The sequence below is a fragment of the Leopardus geoffroyi genome, chromosome D2 (genome assembly GCF_018350155.1).
Source record: "Leopardus geoffroyi isolate Oge1 chromosome D2, O.geoffroyi_Oge1_pat1.0, whole genome shotgun sequence".
NCBI classification, from domain to species: Eukaryota; Metazoa; Chordata; class Mammalia; order Carnivora; family Felidae; genus Leopardus; species Leopardus geoffroyi.
In genome coordinates this window covers 12,769,973-12,789,459 of record NC_059334.1, presented here as the reverse complement: position 1 = coordinate 12,789,459, position 19,487 = coordinate 12,769,973, and the positions used below count along the sequence as shown (strand labels likewise).

General features: G+C 42.3%; 1 protein-coding gene across 1 annotated transcript; it reads right to left on the bottom strand.

Moving 5' to 3' along the window:
* Positions 1-18,007: 18,007 nt before the first annotated feature.
* LOC123576428 (S-phase kinase-associated protein 1) lies at positions 18,008-19,487 on the bottom strand. The gene has a single exon (XM_045437275.1). The coding sequence runs from the start codon at positions 19,344-19,346 to the stop codon at positions 18,855-18,857; it is 492 nt and encodes a 163-aa protein (XP_045293231.1). The 5' UTR covers positions 19,347-19,487; the 3' UTR covers positions 18,008-18,854.

Genomic DNA, 19,487 nt, shown 5'->3' with positions numbered 1-19,487 from the left:
ACCATTTACAACTGCACCAAAAAGAATAAAAAACCTAGGAATAAGTGTACCCAGGGGTAAAAAGAACAAAGCTGGAGTTATCACAATACTGGGTTTCAAGATATGCTACAAAGCTGTAGTAATCAAAACAGTTTGGTGCTGGCACAAAAACAGACACGTAGACCAATGGGACACTATAGGAAGCCCAGAAATAAACCCCATGATTATATGGTCAATTAAACTATGACAAGGGAGGCAAGAATATACAACGGGGCAAAGGTAATTTCTTCAATAAATAGGGCTGGGAAAACTGGACAATTATATGTAAAAGAATGAAACAGGACCACTTTCTAAACACCACACACACACACACACACACACACACACACACACACACTCAAAATTAATTACCTAAATGTGAGAACTGAAGCTGTAAAAATCCTGGAAGAGAACACAGGCAGTAATTTCTGACATCAGCCATGGCAACATTTTTCTAGATCTGTCTCCTAAGGCAAGGGAAACAAAAGCAAAATTAAGCTATCAGGACTACACCAAAATAAAAAGCTTTTGTACAGCAAAAGAAACCACCATCAAAACAAAAAGGCAACCTATTGAATGAGAAATTTGCAAATGACATATCCAATAAGGGGTTAATATCTACAATACACACAGAACTTATACAACTTAACACCAAAAAGACAAATAATCTGATTAAACATGGGCAGAGAACCTGAATGGACATTTTTCCAAAGACATACAGATGGCCAACAGACACGTGAAAAGATGCTCAACATCACTAATCATAAGGGAAATGCAAATAAAACCACAATGAGATACCACCTTACACCAGTTAGAAAGGCTAATATCAAAATGACAAGAAATAGCAAGTGTTGCTAAGGACATGGAGAAAAAGAAACTCTCATGCATTGTTGGAAATGTGAATTGGTGCAGCCACTGTGGAAAAAGTGTGGATATTCCTCAAAAAAATTAAAAATAGAATTACCATATGATCCAGTAAATCCACTATTAGGTATTTGCCCAAAGAAAACAAAATCACTAATTTAAAAAGATATATGTACCCCCATGTTTATTGCAGCATTATTGATAATAGCCAAGATATGGAAGCAACCTAAGCATCCATCAATAGACAAATGGATAAGGAAAATGTAATATGCATGTGTGCAGTGGAATATTATGCAGTCATGAAAAGGGATGAGATCTTAGATGAGATCTTGTCATTTGAGACAACATGGGTGGGCATACAAGGTTATTATGCTAACTCAAATAGGTCTGACTGAGAAAGACAAGTACCATGTGATTTCAGACATAAGTGGAATATAAAAAAAATGGATAAACAAAGAAAAAGCAGATTCAGACCTATAAATACAGAGAACAAACTGATGGTTGCCAGAGAGAAGAGGGGTGGCAGTTGGGCAAAATGGGTGAAGGGAAGAGGGACATGCTGGCTTCTAGTTACGCAATGAACAATCATCAGAATAAAAGGCACGACACAAGGAATGTAGTCAATGCTATTATAATAATGATTTAATGGGACATACGGTAGCTATACTCGTGGTGAACAGAGCAGAATGTATAAACTTGTCAAATCACTAAGTTGAAATAAATGTAACATTGTGTGCCAACTATACTCAATAAATAAATAACTAAAAAGTAATAGTGATTTGTGATAGATCATATTATCTTTGTCTGAGATTATCAAATAACATTCAATCTGAGTCAAGTGCAAAAAAAGGTATTATTTCTTCTTAATGTTGTTAATAAATCTTCATAAAGTCCTATTCCTAGAGTGCCTGAGAGGCTCAGTCAGTTAAGTGTCTGACGTGACTTCGGCTCAGGCCATGATCTCATGGTTTCTGAGATCAAGCCCTGCATGGGACTCCATTCTGACAGCACAGAGCCTACTTGGGATTTTCTCTCTCCGTCTCTCTCTGGCCCCCTCTGGCTCCTGTTCTCTCTCTCTAAATAAATAAACAAACAAACTTAAAAAACAGTCCTGTTCCCATGCGGTAAACAATGTAACCAAACTTGAAATTTTGCATAAATTTTGCAAGAATTCAAATTTGCATAAATAAATAAATTCAGCATAAATTGTGATGACTGACTGATTGTAATGTACTTCACTATATGACTGCACTCAGTCATACAGCAAGAAGGTTGTGAGACCATGATGGCTTATTACTTTGTCTTAGCTAATTAGAAGACAAGTACTTACAAAACTATATTTGTAAAAATCTCCTTGTTGGAATGGGATTGATCAATAGTCACCATTTGGCTTCTGGCTCTATGTTTAATGCTGAGAGTCAATAACGACTTAGCAAGGTGGGTAGGCATCAGATCTGCCAAAATTTTTAAAAATTATAACACATTTCCTTATAAGATCCTTACGAGATCAAGTGTGCTTAGCAGACTAAAGTAAGTGACTATGTTTAACTAGAACTTCTGTAGACAATCCACGCCAATGGTATAGGCTACTTAGATGCTGCGATTAGAATCCAGACCTTCTGGGGCAAGGTTGCATTATAAAGCGTTCTCTGGATATTTTATCTTTCTATAAAATAGATTAGACAACTGGCTTCAGGGGATTATTTTAGAGGATACAAAAGACTTCTTCAAGTCCTGATTTACCCACCGGCTTTAATTTTAATTAATTTAATTTTGTTTGCCTAACTTAAGGTTTTCCTTCCAATTAAAATCAGAGGCCACCTAAGTTTGGAAGTTATGTAAAAGCATCTTTTCATAAAGCAGAGAGAATTTCAGGAGACTAGATGTAAGGACACAATTGAGAATGGGAAAATAACAGACTGGGAAAACTGGGTGCTTAAGGCACAATTGGCCTGTTCCACATTCCCCCAGGGTCAGCCAGGTATAGCCATTCAAGTATTGAAGACAAGGCACACATTTGGTGCTAGACTTTTAAATTTTTTTTTTTTTTCCAACGTTTATTTATTTTTGGGACAGAGAGACAGAGCATGAATGGGGGAGGGGCAGAGAGAGAGGGAGACACAGAATCGGAAACAGGCTCCAGGCTCTGAGCCATCCGCCCAGAGCCCGACGCGGGGCTCGAACTCACGGACCGCGAGATCGTGACCTGGCTGAAGTCGGACGCTTAACCGACTGCGCCACCCAGGCGCCCCTGGTGCTAGACTTTTTTGATGGGTTAATTGACCCCGAATAATTTTACCTAGCATTTATATTTATACCTTCAATAAACCTATGCTGATCATGCATTCATCAATTACTATTTATTGAACACTTACTATGTACCTGACACTGATAAACACCTGAGAACAAAATATTCCAGTTGGGGGAGATGAACAACAAAGGAATGAACAAGTAATTAGATACTGTGTGAAGTGTTGATGGGTAAAAGTGCTAATGAATGAAAACAAATTGGGAAAAGACTTGAGAGTAGAGTGATGTGGGTGGGTGTGAGAATAATTTATTTGGGAAGACCAGGGAAGTCCTCTTCAAGTGCTTACTCCCCTTGGAACAGAGGCCTGAAGAAGTGAGGGAGCCATATGCGGACAGGATAGAAGAGCAGTGTAGGCAGATGTCTGGATGGGGCCCCATTTGGAGCAGATGTGGGGACCGCAGATGTAAAGTTCCTCAGCAAGAATGGGCCCCTCTGCTCAAAGACCAGCAAGGTCAGATGGGTGAGCAGGAGTAGACCCTTTGGCCTTCTTAGCCACAGTAAGGGCTTTTGACAGTTAGTAAGCACCTGAAAGTAGTTCAACAGGCAATATCAAAACTGGAAGCAATCAACCAAATTACCAGAATACTTCCAAGACTGAATTCAACGGCTGCCTCTGAAAATGGTACAAATCTAGTACCAGAGAACCAAGAAGGAAAATGATTCCAGCGTGAGACAAAATGAGACATTATCATTGGAAAGGTATTAGTACAAAGAGCAAAATTCTATTGTCTTCTCACTGAACTTTAGGTACACTCAGTTCTGCTATAATGCTTGTTTCAAAACTGCAGATCTGTTCCAACACGAATGATATATTAGGGTACACTTTTAGCATAATGCGATTTTGCATTTGCTTATGCAAAATTTTGTCTTGGAGAAACACCAGATGACCACAGAAAACTGCACCCACTTGAACTGAGCCACGTAGGAATGTGCAAAATGCACGCCAGCACAGCTCCGGCCAGGACAATGAGCCACGCCCAGTCCCATCTGGGGTTACAACTTTCTGTCTGATTTCAGATATTCCTCCTTCCACTCCTTATGTTAACTTGCAAGCAGCTCCTTTTGCAAAGGTCGTCCAGTCCCCCTGGGCCCAGTGATCTTCTCTTTAATTCCTACCCAGCCTACTTCGTATTTTTCTTCTCTGTTCTTTTTCTCCCTTGACTTCATTTCTCTCATTTTTCTCTCTTTTTTGTTCCCTTCCTCCAGCACCCTGACCATGGGCTTGGGAGCCATGCAAATAATTCTACAGAAAGTTTCAGGTGTTTCTCAAGCATTTCTCAACCACTGAGCATGTAGCAAACTGAGATAATATGCGAATTTCCTGTAGTGTTGCTGCTAAAGCATATATACATTATTTCGTATTCACTTTTTTCCAATCAACACTATAGTATACTGATTTTCCATGTTGGGACATACCTTTCATAGTTATTTCATACACACTGCATTTATTAGAGCACAAGTGATCTGACCATTGCCCTACTGTTAGCATTGAAGTTGTTTCTATTTTTTTTTTTTGGCTATTATTGAATCACATCTGCAGTAAATATTGCTCTTTCTCTCTGGGGATTATTTCCTAAAATCCTCTTCCCCAAAGCAGGATTACTGGGTCAAAAGATGTGAACATTTTTTTAAAAAACCAACTTTATTAAAATATGATTTATAGACACTAACCTGTAATAAGCATGTGAACATTTTCATGGTCCTTGGTATGTCACTGTCGGGAGTGAGGGCAAAGGGAGTTGAGAGGTAGGACAGGGACAAAAATCACAACCATCACTGGGGAAATAAGATGCGTGTGTTTAAACTTTTCTGCAGATCCAGTTCAAATGGATCTTCGGCAAAAATCCTTCCCATATCCCCCCAGAAGAATTAATCTCTCTCTTTCCTACATCCTATTTATCAATGATTTTAATGCCACCTCATCTTGGCTGAGAACTCTTTAGTTTACATAGTATGTCTACAATCTCATTTCTTCTGCAGTTTTTAGCCTCATTTTATAGATAAGGAAACTGAGACTCAGATTAAATGGCTTCCCAAGGACACCTAATGAGCCAGAGGCAATGCCAGGTCTTTAAACACAGGGTCCTTTCCTTTACAGAGATATGAAAGGACAACTCATATTAATGGTGAACTTTTCATTTTGGCTTTTGAAATAATGCAGATTTCTCCATGCAGCCTCTCCAAGAAGTTAGGCAGCCTCTCAGTTTTTCGAAACTCCACTAGGGACAAGAAAGCACATCCAGCTGTCCTCAGAACAGTGATTCCTGGCAGGGTGGACTGAGAGGTGGGAGGCAGAAAGGAGGGTAAGAGTCAGAATCACCTTCCACAGATTCTGATAACCTGGGGGTGTGCCAGGATCTGGGAAGGGGGTGGGGAGACAAGGGCAGCTTACAAAGAGAATCTGGTAAGCAGCCTAGATGGACCATCGTCAATCAAAACTTAAGATCCGCCAACTATCCACGGGATCATCGTTTCTCACCTGGTTCTATTCGGGACATTCCCATCACAATGGGATTTCCTGCTTATGGACCATTTAATTCTGATTACAAACTATTCCTACACACACACACACACACACACACACACACACACACACACACAAAGGTGTAAGAATAAAGAACATTTGAATCAATACAATGGGAGCAGATCAAGGAAGGGCATTTCAACCCCTCTTCGTTATAATCCTGGGAAGAAATGTGTCCTACTAATGGCTGAGTGGCCCAGGGGGCAAAGGGCTGGCCTAGAAATCATGAATGCCAATGAACATGAAAACCAATAGGTTGTTAAAAGTATTCTCTGTATCTACCTAGTGAAAGCCTGCTGGGAAGTTCCTCTTCCTTCCTTCATCTGCTGCCTGGGATGCAGATGTGTTAGCTGGAGCTCTGCAGTTGATTGAAACCATGAGGTGTGAAACCATGAGGGAGAGTGCTGCAAGCTGCAAGGACCCCAAGAACTGCATGGACTGCCCCACTGCCTGCACTGGTGACCCCTGGACTTCTCTTATGTGAGAAAAGAATCAGAGTGAAGGGCCAAGTCCAACAAAGGGGATCAATCACAGAGAGTCTCTTGCAGAGTATACCCCAAGCCCTCATAGCTGATGGCACCAGCCTCCTCTGCAGGGTACATCCTGATTCTCATCTTTTCCAATGCTTGCAGGTTGGATCTGGACTTTGGTCTGATAGGAGGCCTTGTACAGATCCGGTCTGGAATGAGGGTATGGTAGAGGGTATGGCAGAGAGGAAACAACACCTACATGGTCACTAACGTATTAGTGCAGGTGCCTACCTGGAGGAGAGCTTTTCAATCTGCGCATGGGGAAGGATTAGCTTTTATTTTATTTTATTTTTATTTTTTAAAAATATTTATTTATTTTTAGAGAGAGAGACACCGCGGGGTTCAAACCCACGAACCATGAGATTATGACCTGAGCTGAAGCCAGACGCTCAACCAACTAAGACACCCAGGTGCCCCAAGGATTAGTTTTTAAATGCCCGATCTGCAGTGGACTGATACTTTTATAAAAAACAAAGAAAACGAAAAATGAAAAATGAAAAAATTTTTAAGTGCTAAAACTCATACTTTTAATTACTAGATTGAACAGATATAAAATTACTCTATCAAATTGCTATAAAACTTTCTAATCACAGATGCTCTCAGGTTGTGTACTTGTCTCGCTGAGTACTGGTCACAATCCACAGACTAATTCTGGTCTGTAGACCACACTTTGGATAGCATGGACCTTTTAACCTATACCCAAAAGGAATACTGTGTGTGTGTGTGTGTGTGTGTGTGTGTGTGTGTGTGTGTGTGTGTGATGTATATTAATTGAAATGTCTCATCAAGATAGAGTGAATAATCCTATGTTAGATCATTTTTATACTGAACAATGCTATAATAATTGTAAGTAATCTGACAAGGTCACCACTGGTTAGTTTTCACCAGCTTGTTGGAGGCAGTGAAGCGAGTGAAAGACAATTCACTAAAGGTCTTAGACTCCCATAGCTAAACACATTGTTGGGCCAATGAATCCACCCGCCCTGCCTCCAGCTTTCTGGTTATGTGGGATAATATAAATTACCTTTTGGCTCAAGCCATTTTGAGTAGGGCTTTCATTTACTCGTAGGCAAAAACTTCTTAGAAGTTCTGGATGCTGACCTTCAGGCCATATGCTGATCCTTAAATAATGTGGCCATGCCCTCAGTCGGTAGCACTAAAGGTCTGCTTATAGTCTCTCTCAAAGAGAGAGGTTTGCTGGTTAATAGTCAAGAGCCTGGTTGAAAGTTGTGGTTTTAAGGCTGGGTTATCCTACTCATTCTTCTGATAACCTTGGAACATTCTGGAACATCAGAAAGCTGTACACTTTGATCAGGTTGTTTGGACCCATACATGGTTGTTCACACTGTGTTGTGACTTGGCTTAGATATAGTTGTTTCTGGCTCACAAAAGGGGATTCTGGAAGAGACACCTGTAGGAAACACTCACATTTATCACCTGTACCTTGTTGAGGGTATTGCTTACAATATTACCCAGAGCCTTAGATTGCCATTAAATCCAAATGCCAGGAAAATCTTCATCTTCCCTAAGGTACTAACATGGGTTTTCTTCCAGAAATTTAACTATTTTCTTTTTTGTTCCATCTGCTCAAGGAACTATGAGGGCAAAATATAAGGTGCAGACCTTATATTTATAACTGCAGACCCTACGTATTAGCTCCTTTAGCATTTCTCCCATCTTGATCTTCCACTCCCATCTATATTATTCTCATTCTCAATTTTCAAATTTGTTGTAATTTTAATTGTAAAGCTCCTCAGATCAAACCTGCTAACCCTCTTTTCAATGTCTGACTACAGATTAAATCAGATTACTATGAAATTCAAGGGCAGGTTTGAAGAAAAAAATAATTCATAAATATAAGCCATCCTTAAGGGTGTGGGGAGGGCAAAGGGATGATTTTTGGTGATGGAAGGGGGATGGAAAATAGATGTCAGGTGACAACTTAAGCAGGTCCTCTACCAAAGAATTGGAAACCATCTGATGGGCAAATGGATTTGTTACCTACAGTTAAAGCTGTAGGCCCCCTTGGGATGCCTGGGTAGCTCAGTCAGTTAGGTGTCCAACTTCGGCTCAGGTCATGATCTTGTGGTTTGTGAGTTCGAGCCCCATGTTGGGCTCTGTACTGATAGCTCAGAGCCCGAGGCCTGTTTCAGATTCTGTACCTCCCTCTCTCTCTGCCCCTCCCCTGCTCATGCTTTGCATACCCTCCCCCACCCCCACCTCAAAAATAAATACACATTAAAAAAATTGTTTTTAAGCTGCAGGCTTTCTTAATACCATACTAGTATTTTAAGTATTTACTTGAAGCCCAGAAGGTGTTCACACTCCCAAGTCAATACACCAAAGCAGGCTTTGGCAAAGGTGAAGAGAATGCCTTCCTTTTGTAAAGTGAGAGGATAGTAGTTTTGAAAAGATTGCTAGAAAAGGAAAACTAGTGTGTATGGGCTGAACTGTATCTCCCCCAAACTTCATACGTTGAAGGCCTAAGCCCCAGTATATCAGATATGACTATATTTGGAGATAGGGCCTTTAAAGAAATAATTAAGTTAACATGTAGCCATTAGGATGGGCCCTAATAATGACTAATGTCCTTATAAGAGGAAATTCGGACACCCAAGGAAATACCAGGAGTGCACAGAGGAAAGACCGTGTGGAAAGGCATCACGATGGCAGCCATCTTTAAGCCAAAGAGAGAGCCCTCGTGGGAAACTAACCTTGCTAACGCCTTGAACATTTCCTCCAACATTTCCAGAAATAAATGTCCGCTGTTTAAGCTCCCAAGTGTGCTAGCAAACTAAGACACAGTGTGACACCTCAACTTTCTGAGTTTTCTCAGTCACATCTTTCTTTTTAAGTCTGTGCATTATGACTATGTAAGAACATATACCAAGACAAAAAAGACTGGAAAGAAATCAGCCACATGCTAACGATGTATGCATTAGGATGTATATACGTGCACAGATTATTTTTATATCTTCTATTTTTAAAAATGTGACATAGTTGTATTCTTTAAGTAATCTCTCCACCCAACATGATGTGGGGGGGGGGGTTCTGATCTACAACCCCAAGATCAAGAGTTGCATTCTCTACTGAGCCAGCCAGGTGCCCCAGTAATGTCCTCAATTCCTGAAGCAGCTTCTCTCACCAAAAAGCCAGTAGTGGTTTTGTTTTTGTGTGTATGTGTGGGTTTTTTTGTGTTTTTTGTTTTGTTTTGTTTTTTCCAGATTTTAAAGTGTAAAAACCATTCTTAGCTTGCTGGCTACATAAATACTAGGGTTGGGCTGGATTTGACCCTGGGCTATTGTTTGCTGACCCCTGGTTTTAGATACTGGCGATACAACATTGAATGGGATAGATGAACATGACTTCTGTCATGGAACTTACATTATGGTTGAGGGAGACAGGAAATAAATATAATAAATTAAATAATATGTAAGAAATGCTTAGTGCTATGGGGAAAATAGAGAAAAGTGGGAACACTGGGAATGTGACAGGAGGGAACTATGAATTTTAAATAAGGTGGTGAGGAAAAGCTTCAATGAAAAAGTGTCAGTTGAGCAAAGACTAAAAGAAAAGTCAAGGAATGATCCATGAGGCTGTGCAGAGGAAGAGTATACCAGGCAGAGAAACAGTCAGTACAAAGGTCCTGAGGTTAGAATATGCCTGGTATGGGAAGTGGCCAGAGGAGCCAGAGAAAGAATGAGAGAGGAGAGTGGTAGCTGAGGTCAGTGTGTATAGTCATGTGTTGTATGTGTGCATGTGCTTGTGTGGCGTTTGGGATGTGAGCAGAGGAGCAGTTGTTGAAAAAGGGATGTTCAGGAGTACCTCCTGGTCCCTGAACTCTGTCTTACATCCTGAGCCTGATCCCAGTTTGCTCCTCCCAATTAAATCAGAAAGGATCTGATATCAGCCCCTGTCCAGAGTCATTCCACCTGATTCTCTGTCATGGCTGAACCCGGGCCAGCAGTGGGAGTACAAGCTGCTGAACAGGGCCTCGGTTCTAAGGGAGAACTGAAAACTCCACTAGAACATTCAGGTAACCTCTCAGACTTGAAATGAAGGGAAAAAATAAAGGATTTCCTGTTAGAGTTGAAAGGTTCTGTCTTTGAAAGGACCACATCGGAAAGGACTGGGTGTTTTGGGTGGTTGTTTACAGGATCTTTACTGGAGGAGAGAAAATAAACCACTTCCTAGGAAAGGAAAGACCTCCCCTCCACCCCCCAATCAATGTGCATCATGAGGAAGGGAATGCAGGTGGCTCTGGTTTAGGGCATCCTTAGGCATATCCAGGCCAGCTGTGACTTGGGTTGCCAGAATTCAGGCTTAAGAGGGTGCGGTCTTACGCTGAAATACAAACAGAAATGGACTTTGGGAATTGGGACCTTCGTTAACTCTGGTCTTGATCCTAAGTTATCCCCAGTGGGCCTGCTACCACCCATTGGCTTTATATAAACTTGCTTTACTTACATAAAATTCACCTATTTATACGGATAACTATATACTGTGATTGTACACATATAACATGCAATGATAATGCATGTAATTTTAGACAATCTTACAGACAGAGTAGGCAGTTAGTTAGACATGAGCTAGAGGCTAGGATGGTGATAAGTTACACATTAGAAGCCTGGGGACACAACATCCTGACTTTGAGGCTTCCAAGACCTCAGGGCTAAAAGACCAGGAGCCACAGGTGCAGAACATGTACCCTCCTCTTCAACCTTTGTCCCAAGGTAACCTATAGCTTCATTATATTTACTTGGGGTTTCGATCTTCCCCCGCCCCCAGAAGGGGAAGTTGGCCATGACACTTTGGACAAGGACTTGTAGGGCCTAAAGCTCCCCCTCCCAACTGGTGGGGAGGCATTCCTGAGATGATTGGAAACAACCTAGCTATGACCCATAACCTGTGCAAACATAAACCCGGTGCGGACGCCACCTCTGGGCCTGCCCGCTCTCCCACCTTGAGAATGTACTGTCCTTAATAAACTGCTTTGTGCTTGCCACCTTCTTTCTGGTTGTCGTTACTTGAGCGTGGATGTCACATAAACCTTTCCTGGGAAATCCAACAACCAAGACCCGAACAATGCCGGCCCCAGAACAGTGCCTGTGAGCACTAAGCCGAGCGTGAGCTCCGTGACAGCCCACGAGGCCCTCCCCCAGCCCTCACGACCCACCCGTCACGCTAGACGCACCAGCTATTCTGCACCCCTGCCTGCCAGATTCCTGAGCTTCACCCTTTCTCCTCCCAGCCTTTGGGTAAGCTCCTGCTCGTCTCTCAAACCCTGCTCAGTTACCTTATTGGGTTTTCTTTATTTCTGCGTCTTAGAAAACAGACTTGATTGGGCAGGTGCTCGGCGTGCTCCCGGCGGGCCCCGCGCGGCGGCCGCGTGCTCCCGGCGGGCCCCGCGCGGCGGCCGCGTGCTCCCGGCGGGCCCCGCGCGGCGGCCGCGTGCTCCCGGCGGGCCCCGCGCGGCGGCCGCGTGCTCCCGGCGGGCCCCGCGCGGCGGCCGCGTGCTCCCGGCGGGCCCCGCGCGGCGGCCGCGTGCTCCCGGCGGGCCCCGCGCGGCGGCCGCGTGCTCCCGGCGGGCGGGGACTTGTCCTGCTTACACTTGCGCGTGAGGAGCCCTGGCCAGCTGTGCGCGCCAGAGGCCGCGTCGCAAGGTAAGGTGTAGTTCTAATCACCAGCTAAGGAGGAAGAGAGAGGGCTGGGTGCCTGCCAGACCTTGGAAAGTGAGGGCCCTTTGGACCAGCTTCCCTTCAGAGACCCAGGGTCTCTTAGCCAACGTGCTGTTGCTGTCAGGCAAGGTTCTGTGAGGGGCTGCCCCGCGCGGTCTAGAATGGTTAGCAGCAAACATGGTCACCACCCGCTAGGTGCCGGGCAACCACAAAGGCCCCCAATTTTGCCAGCTGTCACCAATTGCCCCTTCCCCGGAGAACGACTGTGGTGGGGTGATGCAAGCCAAACACTTCTAGTAGGATCTACTGGTGTTTAACTTTCTGGCACCGGCTTGCTTGACCGGACCATAGGAGTCCAAGTCCACTGAATCCTGAGTAGCACTCGTTGACCTCGTGTTGTGTAGCAGTGAACTCTGTGAAGTGGGCACTGGCATCTTTTATACACAGGAAGAAGGAAAATAGCCTGACGCCCTTAAATCAACTGAGGAAGTCGTTGAAGACAAGGCAAGGCTATCCCCTCCTACTTTGGGTCCTACTTTTGAGTCCCCGGAGGTTCAACCAGGGGTGGGAGCCTATTTAAAGGGTAGAACCTGGACCCAACTCAGGTGTGATCCCAAAGGCCTTCTGTTTTCTGGTTCTAAAAGTGTGAATATTTCTTCTGTATAACAGCATAAGGATATATCTTTTATAGCACTGATTAAAAGGTGTTTGGAAAATAGCTATGTATTCCTGCTTTTGTACTGAACAGAGAGCATTAATTAGAAAGCCTGGCAACTCCACGGAAAGACCGTTATAGGAGTATTACATTATTCCAATATGTTAGGAAAAAAGTGCTTTTCTGCAACATGACTACTTTTTGAAGTATCATTTCTTTGCCTAAAAAATGCATATTTGGAACCTATTGTATATCACAACCTAAAAGTAATGGTATGCATGCATATTTAAAAAAATTTTTTTGTAAACATTTATTTATTTTTGAGACAGAGAGAGACAGAGCATGAATGGGGGAGGGTCAGAGAGAGGGAGACACAGAATCCGAAACAGGCTCCAGGCTCTGAGCTGTCAGCACAGAGCCCGACGTGGGGCTCGAACTCACGGACCATGAGGTCATGACCTGAGCTGAAGTCAGACACTTAACCGACTGAGCCACCCAGGCGTCCCCCCCCAAAAAATTTTTTAATGTTTATTTATTTTTGAGAGAGACAGAGCACAAGCCGGGGAGGGGCAGAGGGAGAAGGAAACACAGAATCTGAAGCAGGATCCAGGCTCTGAGCTGTCAGTACAGACACAGGTGCGTGAACCCACAGACCGCAAGATGGTGACCTGAGCTGGTGGGACGCTTAACTGACTGAGCCACCCAGGCACCCCCATGTTTCTTTTTTTTTTTTTAATGTTTATTTATTTTAAGAGAGAGAGAGAGCATGCACAAGTGCATGTGCAAGTGGGAGAGAAGCAGAGAGAGAGAGAGAGAGAGAGAGAGAGAATCCCAAGCAGACTCCACAATCACCATGGAGCCTGATGTGGGGCTCGATCCCATGATGGGGCTCTGTCCCACAACCATGAGATCAAGACCAGAGCCGAAATGAAGAGTTGGACGCTCAACTGATTGAGCCACCCAGGAACCCCTGGGTATTTTTCTATAAACAATTACACAAGACTGCACGCCTCATTGCACATTGTTTTGTATATTTAGCTTAAGAAACCGGGTTAGTGGACCCGGGTTAGTGGAAACCACAGTTAGTGGACCTGGCTCTTCTTGTGAGGCAGGACATGGTAACCAAGGCGGGAGACCCCTGTAGCCACACCACTTCTGCAATCTTCATCCAGTATCACAACTGCTGAGGGGTCTTGCGTGAAGTCCTACCCAGAGTCTCCTGAGAACACACCTCATCCTACATCAACAGCTCCATCATCTGGATCACAGCACTCAAGGAAAACTGCATCAGGATCCCAAGGGAGTGGGAGTGGGTAAGACTCCACTAAAACCAAGCAAAGGAAAAGAAAAAAGAGTGCTTCAAGCCTGTGTGGTGTTGAGGCTTACAGCGATGCGAGCCAGCCCTGCCACATCAGAGCGGCCGTTGGATGCTACAACCACAATGTGGGTTCCCTTTCCCCATTCACAAGTGCTTACTACAGGAATGGGATGGCTTTCCTGGCCTGTTGATGGGACTGTGACTGCAACAAAGGAAAGGCAATGTTATATTAAGGTGATTTCTCTCCCCCTCTTTGCACAGAATACATACAAGTTTACCTTTTCTGTAATAATAAAAAAAAAACCCCACAAAAAACAAAACAAACCCAAAACATAAAACTTTGGTAATATGTCTAAACAGTGGGGTGCCTGGGTGGTTCAGTCAGTTAACTTGATTTCGGCTCAGGCCACAACCTCATGGTTTCTGAGATGGAGCTTTGCGTGGGGCTCCGTGCTGACCATGCCAGAGATTGCTTGGGATTCCCTCTCTCCCTCCCTCTCCCTGCCCCTGCCTTGCTCATGACTGTCCCCCGACTCAAGATAAATAAATAAACGTTAAAAAAATCTAAACATTAGCAAAGTATGTAGCATTCAGAGTATCATAAATGTTGGCATTTTAAAATGTTATATCACTCTTTGAAAAATATTGAGATAAACCTAAATTTAATGGTAGTTTGAAAACTGTCAGCATCTATGTTAAATTATATGAGTAAATTAATTAAAAGACAGGAAAAAAAGATTTTTTTTCATTCATGCCCTAGAATAGTATCATTTTTATATCTTTGTTATCATGTTGATAGGAAAAGAGAGTCCTTTTCCCTGACTAGACTCAACATCCAGGTTTATTTCTAGGTCCTGTCACAGAAGGAGCATAGTAGGTGCTCATGAAATTCTTACCAAACTGAACTGATTTTGAGCAAAAATTATCCTGTTCAAAGCAAAGTTTCCTTAATGAGAATGACTCAGACATGAGTCCATTAGATAACAAAACCACCTCCCTGGGGTATTAACATCAAATCCTACATGAGAGACCAAGTAACTATTCTCCGTCCAGAAGGGTCCTGAGAAAAAACGATAGGTGTCCATACAGGTTAAAAGCAAATACAGTTTTAGGGTGCCTTGGTAGCTCAGTTGGTCAACTCCAACTCTTGATTTTGGCTCAGGTCATCATCTCACAGTTTGTGGGGTTTGAGCCCCGCATCTGCTTGGGATTCTCCCTCTCTTTCTGCCCCTCTCTGGCTCTGTATCTTTCTCTCTCTCAAAATAAATAAACTTTTAAAAAAATTTTAAAAATATATAATTTTAAATTGTTGCCCACAAAATAGAATCATTTGGTAAGATGATATTCCATAGATAATGCTAAGAAATAAAACACAGCTGATTGTCATATTGTTGGGGGAGGGGAAACTAAATGAGTAAAACAGGGACCATGAAACTGTTGCTAACATCATCTTTAAAGGACATAATGTGTTATGGGTAGAGTTTTTTAACCTAACGTGAAAACCTAAAAAGAAAATATTATTCTCTATTAAGTAGTCTAACCTAAGTGCAAACTGTAGTTTTCACTTAAAACCTGCTGGCTCAGGGCTTACATGGGCTTCTGTGTAGTGTGCACGCATTTCCTATCAGCCAGGAAGCCCTGCAGATAAATAACTGGACAGAAACTCCTAAGTGCTTGTTAGTCTTGCAAATCCAGTAACTGTGTGGACTTTATATCCTTCATTCCAGTTAGAAGATCTGAAACTAAAACAATCAGCAAGCCACTTTTCAGTTCATATATGGTGTGACATTTTGTCTCGGCACACCCCCACAGAGTTGTTATGCAGCACAGGAGGGTTTACAAAAGTCAAGACTCATCTTCTTCCAGGAACTAGAGGGCTCTAAATATTTACAAATGCAAAGAGAGACTGTATGTCTGAGACCCTCTCAAGGGAGGAGTGGTTGAGAGGGTCTTTTTTTTTTCCCTTTCTAGGTTTACGTTGAAGATATATCATAGCAAAACAAATGATGAAAAATGAGAAATGTGTCCAACTGCTTGTTTGGACAACAGCAGCATCAGCTGGCTGGTTTGGCCCATCTGTGGAGCATTTTCAGACTTATTCTGTTGTCTTTGCATCAGATCCGTCCTTTACCACTGTCTTGTGATATTAGGGCTCAGCACAGATCAGCTTTCCTGCTGTCTTTGAGCCTGAGCAATTAGGCCTGAAAAGTGAATTTTTTCTTCTTTTTATAAGTTTTATTTTAAGTTAATGACACCACTACATTGTGGTTATTTTTTACCAAAATATCTAGATTTAGAAAAAAACTTTTATAAATTACAAAAATAATGCAAGGCTGTTATAAAAAAATTCAAACATTCAGAAACGTGTAATGTAAAAAGGAGACTTTTTCCTTTTCCCTCCATATATTCCATATCCAGAGGTAATTTGGGATTTGTATTAGGAACATAGCCTCTGGAGTGCGTGTCCCAACTCTGCCACTCTTATTGGGAGACCTTTGGCAAGTTCCTTGGCCTCCTTGTGTCTTAGTTTTCTCATCTGTAGAATAGGGACAGTTACGGAACTCAACTCATAGGGTTGTTGTGAGGGTTAAATTCGTTATTACATGTGAAGTATCTGGAACAGTGCTTGGCACACAATAAGCACTAGATTTGTGAGTTACGGTTCTCAGTAGTGGTAATACTGTCAACGTGTTCTGTGTTCCTTAGGATACAGGATTAGCTGCTGTAACAGAGACTCCAAACTACAGTAGCTCAAACACTATAGAGGTTTCTTCCTCTTTCTAGAAGCATTTGGAGGAGTGAGCAGGTAGTTGCCTCTGTTCCACGAAGGGGTCCTTGTCTGCATCAAAGGGTTATCTCTGGGTCCAGCTGCAGGAAGAAACAAAGGAAATGAAAGACAACCAGCTTCCTTTTGAAGGATGTGACCTTTACTTGCATGCATCATTTCTGCTCACGTCCCTTTGGCCAGAATTTAGACCCTCTGCCAAACCTGGCTAAAGAAGGAGGCTTTGGTCATCCATGTACATGTAGGATTGGGCTACGTTGCCCCCTGGGATCTCTATACCCACCCAAGTTAATGTAGTCTTTAGATACCCATTTAAAACGTACAGGATTGGCAGGAGACCAGAATTCTATTACTAAATGAAATAAAGCAGGGATACTGAAAAACAATTAGCAAGCTCTACCCCACAAGCTTTCTTTTTTTAATGGTATCGTTTCACGCATATTGCTCTACACATAGATTTTTCTCTTAGCAATATGTTGGGCAGGTCTCCCTATGTCAGTATGTAAATATTTATGTTGCCTGTCAGTTCATTGTATTCCGGGAACAGAGGTCTCTTAACTCACTGAACCAAGCCTTATTGATGGGCATTAAGACTGTTTTCAATTCTTACTCTTATGGAGTTTCCATGTGCATCCTTCTACGTAGATATTTTTTGCAGGTTTTTTGCTGGCACTTCTTTAACATAGGTTTGTAGAAGTGTATATGGGCTTAAAATTTTGTCACATACTATAAAATTCTACTCTGAAATTATTGTGTCAATTTGAGCTTTTCCAATAACATATGATAGTCTTCTTATCTATAGAGGAGAGAAGTCCCCCTTTGGAGAGACAACCATTTCTATCTGACAGCCTTGTCTGGAGGGACTGTGGTAAGAACCCCCACCCCACCCGTAAATGATAGTCCTGATTTATAGCTGGCTCAGTCTTATGGTACAGAAAATGGACAAAAGACAAGAGGAAGAAACCTGACATTTATTGAGGACTAGGTATTATTATTATATATATGGAAATAGAGACACAGAGCTGTTATGTAGCTTGCCTACTTCACCTACCTAGTAAGGCCTTGCTCCCCTCTCTGCTACCTTTTTTGGGGAAGCTTTCTTTATGTTTTCTTCTCTTAAATTAGCTTTATTGATGTATTACTTACATGCAGTACAGTTCAGTAACCTTAAATATGCAGTTTGGCAAATTTTAACAAATAGATACAGTCATGTAACCACCATCACAATTATGCTATGGAACATTTCCAGCACGCCAAAAAGATCCTTTGTGGTTTTTGTTTTTGTTTTTGTTTTTGTTTTTGTTTTTTTTTTTACCACCTACTATGTAACTTACTTTTTATTGAAAGTATCTTGCATTCATGATGGATACCTTCTAGGTTTTGCCAGACATTTTAATGTTAAAGGTTAAATTATTTTTACATGCAAGTAGTGTGACGTTTCCCCCACATGGGATCACTGATTATAAAAAGATGACATATCACACAGGTTATTTGTCCTTTTTAATTGAAAAGCTAACAGACCACCTAGTTATATTTCCCCCAAAACCACAAACTGAGGAGTAACTGACTCTCTAGCCAACACAGTCAAAACTGAGGATTAAAAATGCAAAAACAAGTCCTTAGATCCAATTAAAGGAGCCCTGCTACATACAGGTTCATCAATACCAGTGGCACTCTTTGATTCCAGGAAGCTGGAAGACATCCTAATAATCCCACTCAAAACATTTACCTCAAGTAGCCTTTTTCCAGTTTCCAACTCATGAATAAAGATAATACGTTGTTAATTCTAGTTCAGAAAACTTTTTGCAACTTGTTTTATTTACAATGCCAACTTTTAAAAGGTTATTAAACTAACGTTAACTGACAATAAACTAGGTGGAAAACATTTTACAGAGAGGGAAATCCCAAAATGCCACCTTCTATAGCGAACCCACAGTTGAGTTTTATTCAGAGTGAAGAAACAAAAACTTTTGATCATACTGGAAGAAACTCAGCCATAAGCTTGGAATCTGTACTCAAACTACACATGCAAGGAGGACAATATTCTGCTAAAACAACTGATTTGCTGCTGCGTTTGTCTACGGTTTGTCTAATATTAACAATTATAAACAGAGCAGTGCAACTAGTATTTGGAAAAATCCTTACAGTGTTACAGTCTCAGGCATAACATTTCACTTCTCTTCACACCACTGGTTCTCTTTGCGTACCTGGGCTTCCTCTTCTTCAGTAAAATCATTTTTGATATTGAAGGTCTTGCGAATCTCCTCAGGAGTTTTCCCCTTGATCATATTGGCAACAGTCTTGCATGTAACATCAAGCAAACCTTTAATGTCTAAGTAGTTCGCAGCCAGAATAAGTTCAAAAAGTGTTCCTTGGTCAACTTTCAGGAATTCTTGGTCCCAAACAGGGATATCATCTGTTCGCTTTTCTTTGTTCTCATCATCCTCAGGAGGAGGGGGGTCATCCTTGTGGTGGGTGCACCATTGAATGACCTTTTTTAATATTGCTGCATTAACATTTGGTAGAGGAACTGGGTCATCATCTCCTTCGTCATCCATTCCCAAATCTTCCAACATGGTCTTGATAGTCACAGACTGTTTGGCAATTTCAACATCAACTTCAAATATCTCTCCATCAGAACTCTGCAACTTAATTGAAGGCATGGTGCTCGGTCTCAAGGAGACTGCGGGCCGGAGGGTGACAAAAACAGGGCAGGGCAGCCTCCGCTACGAGAAGGGAAAGGCAGAGAACAAGGCCACTACGGCGGCGCGGCGCGGCGCCGGCCTTTATAGAAGCAGGCGCAG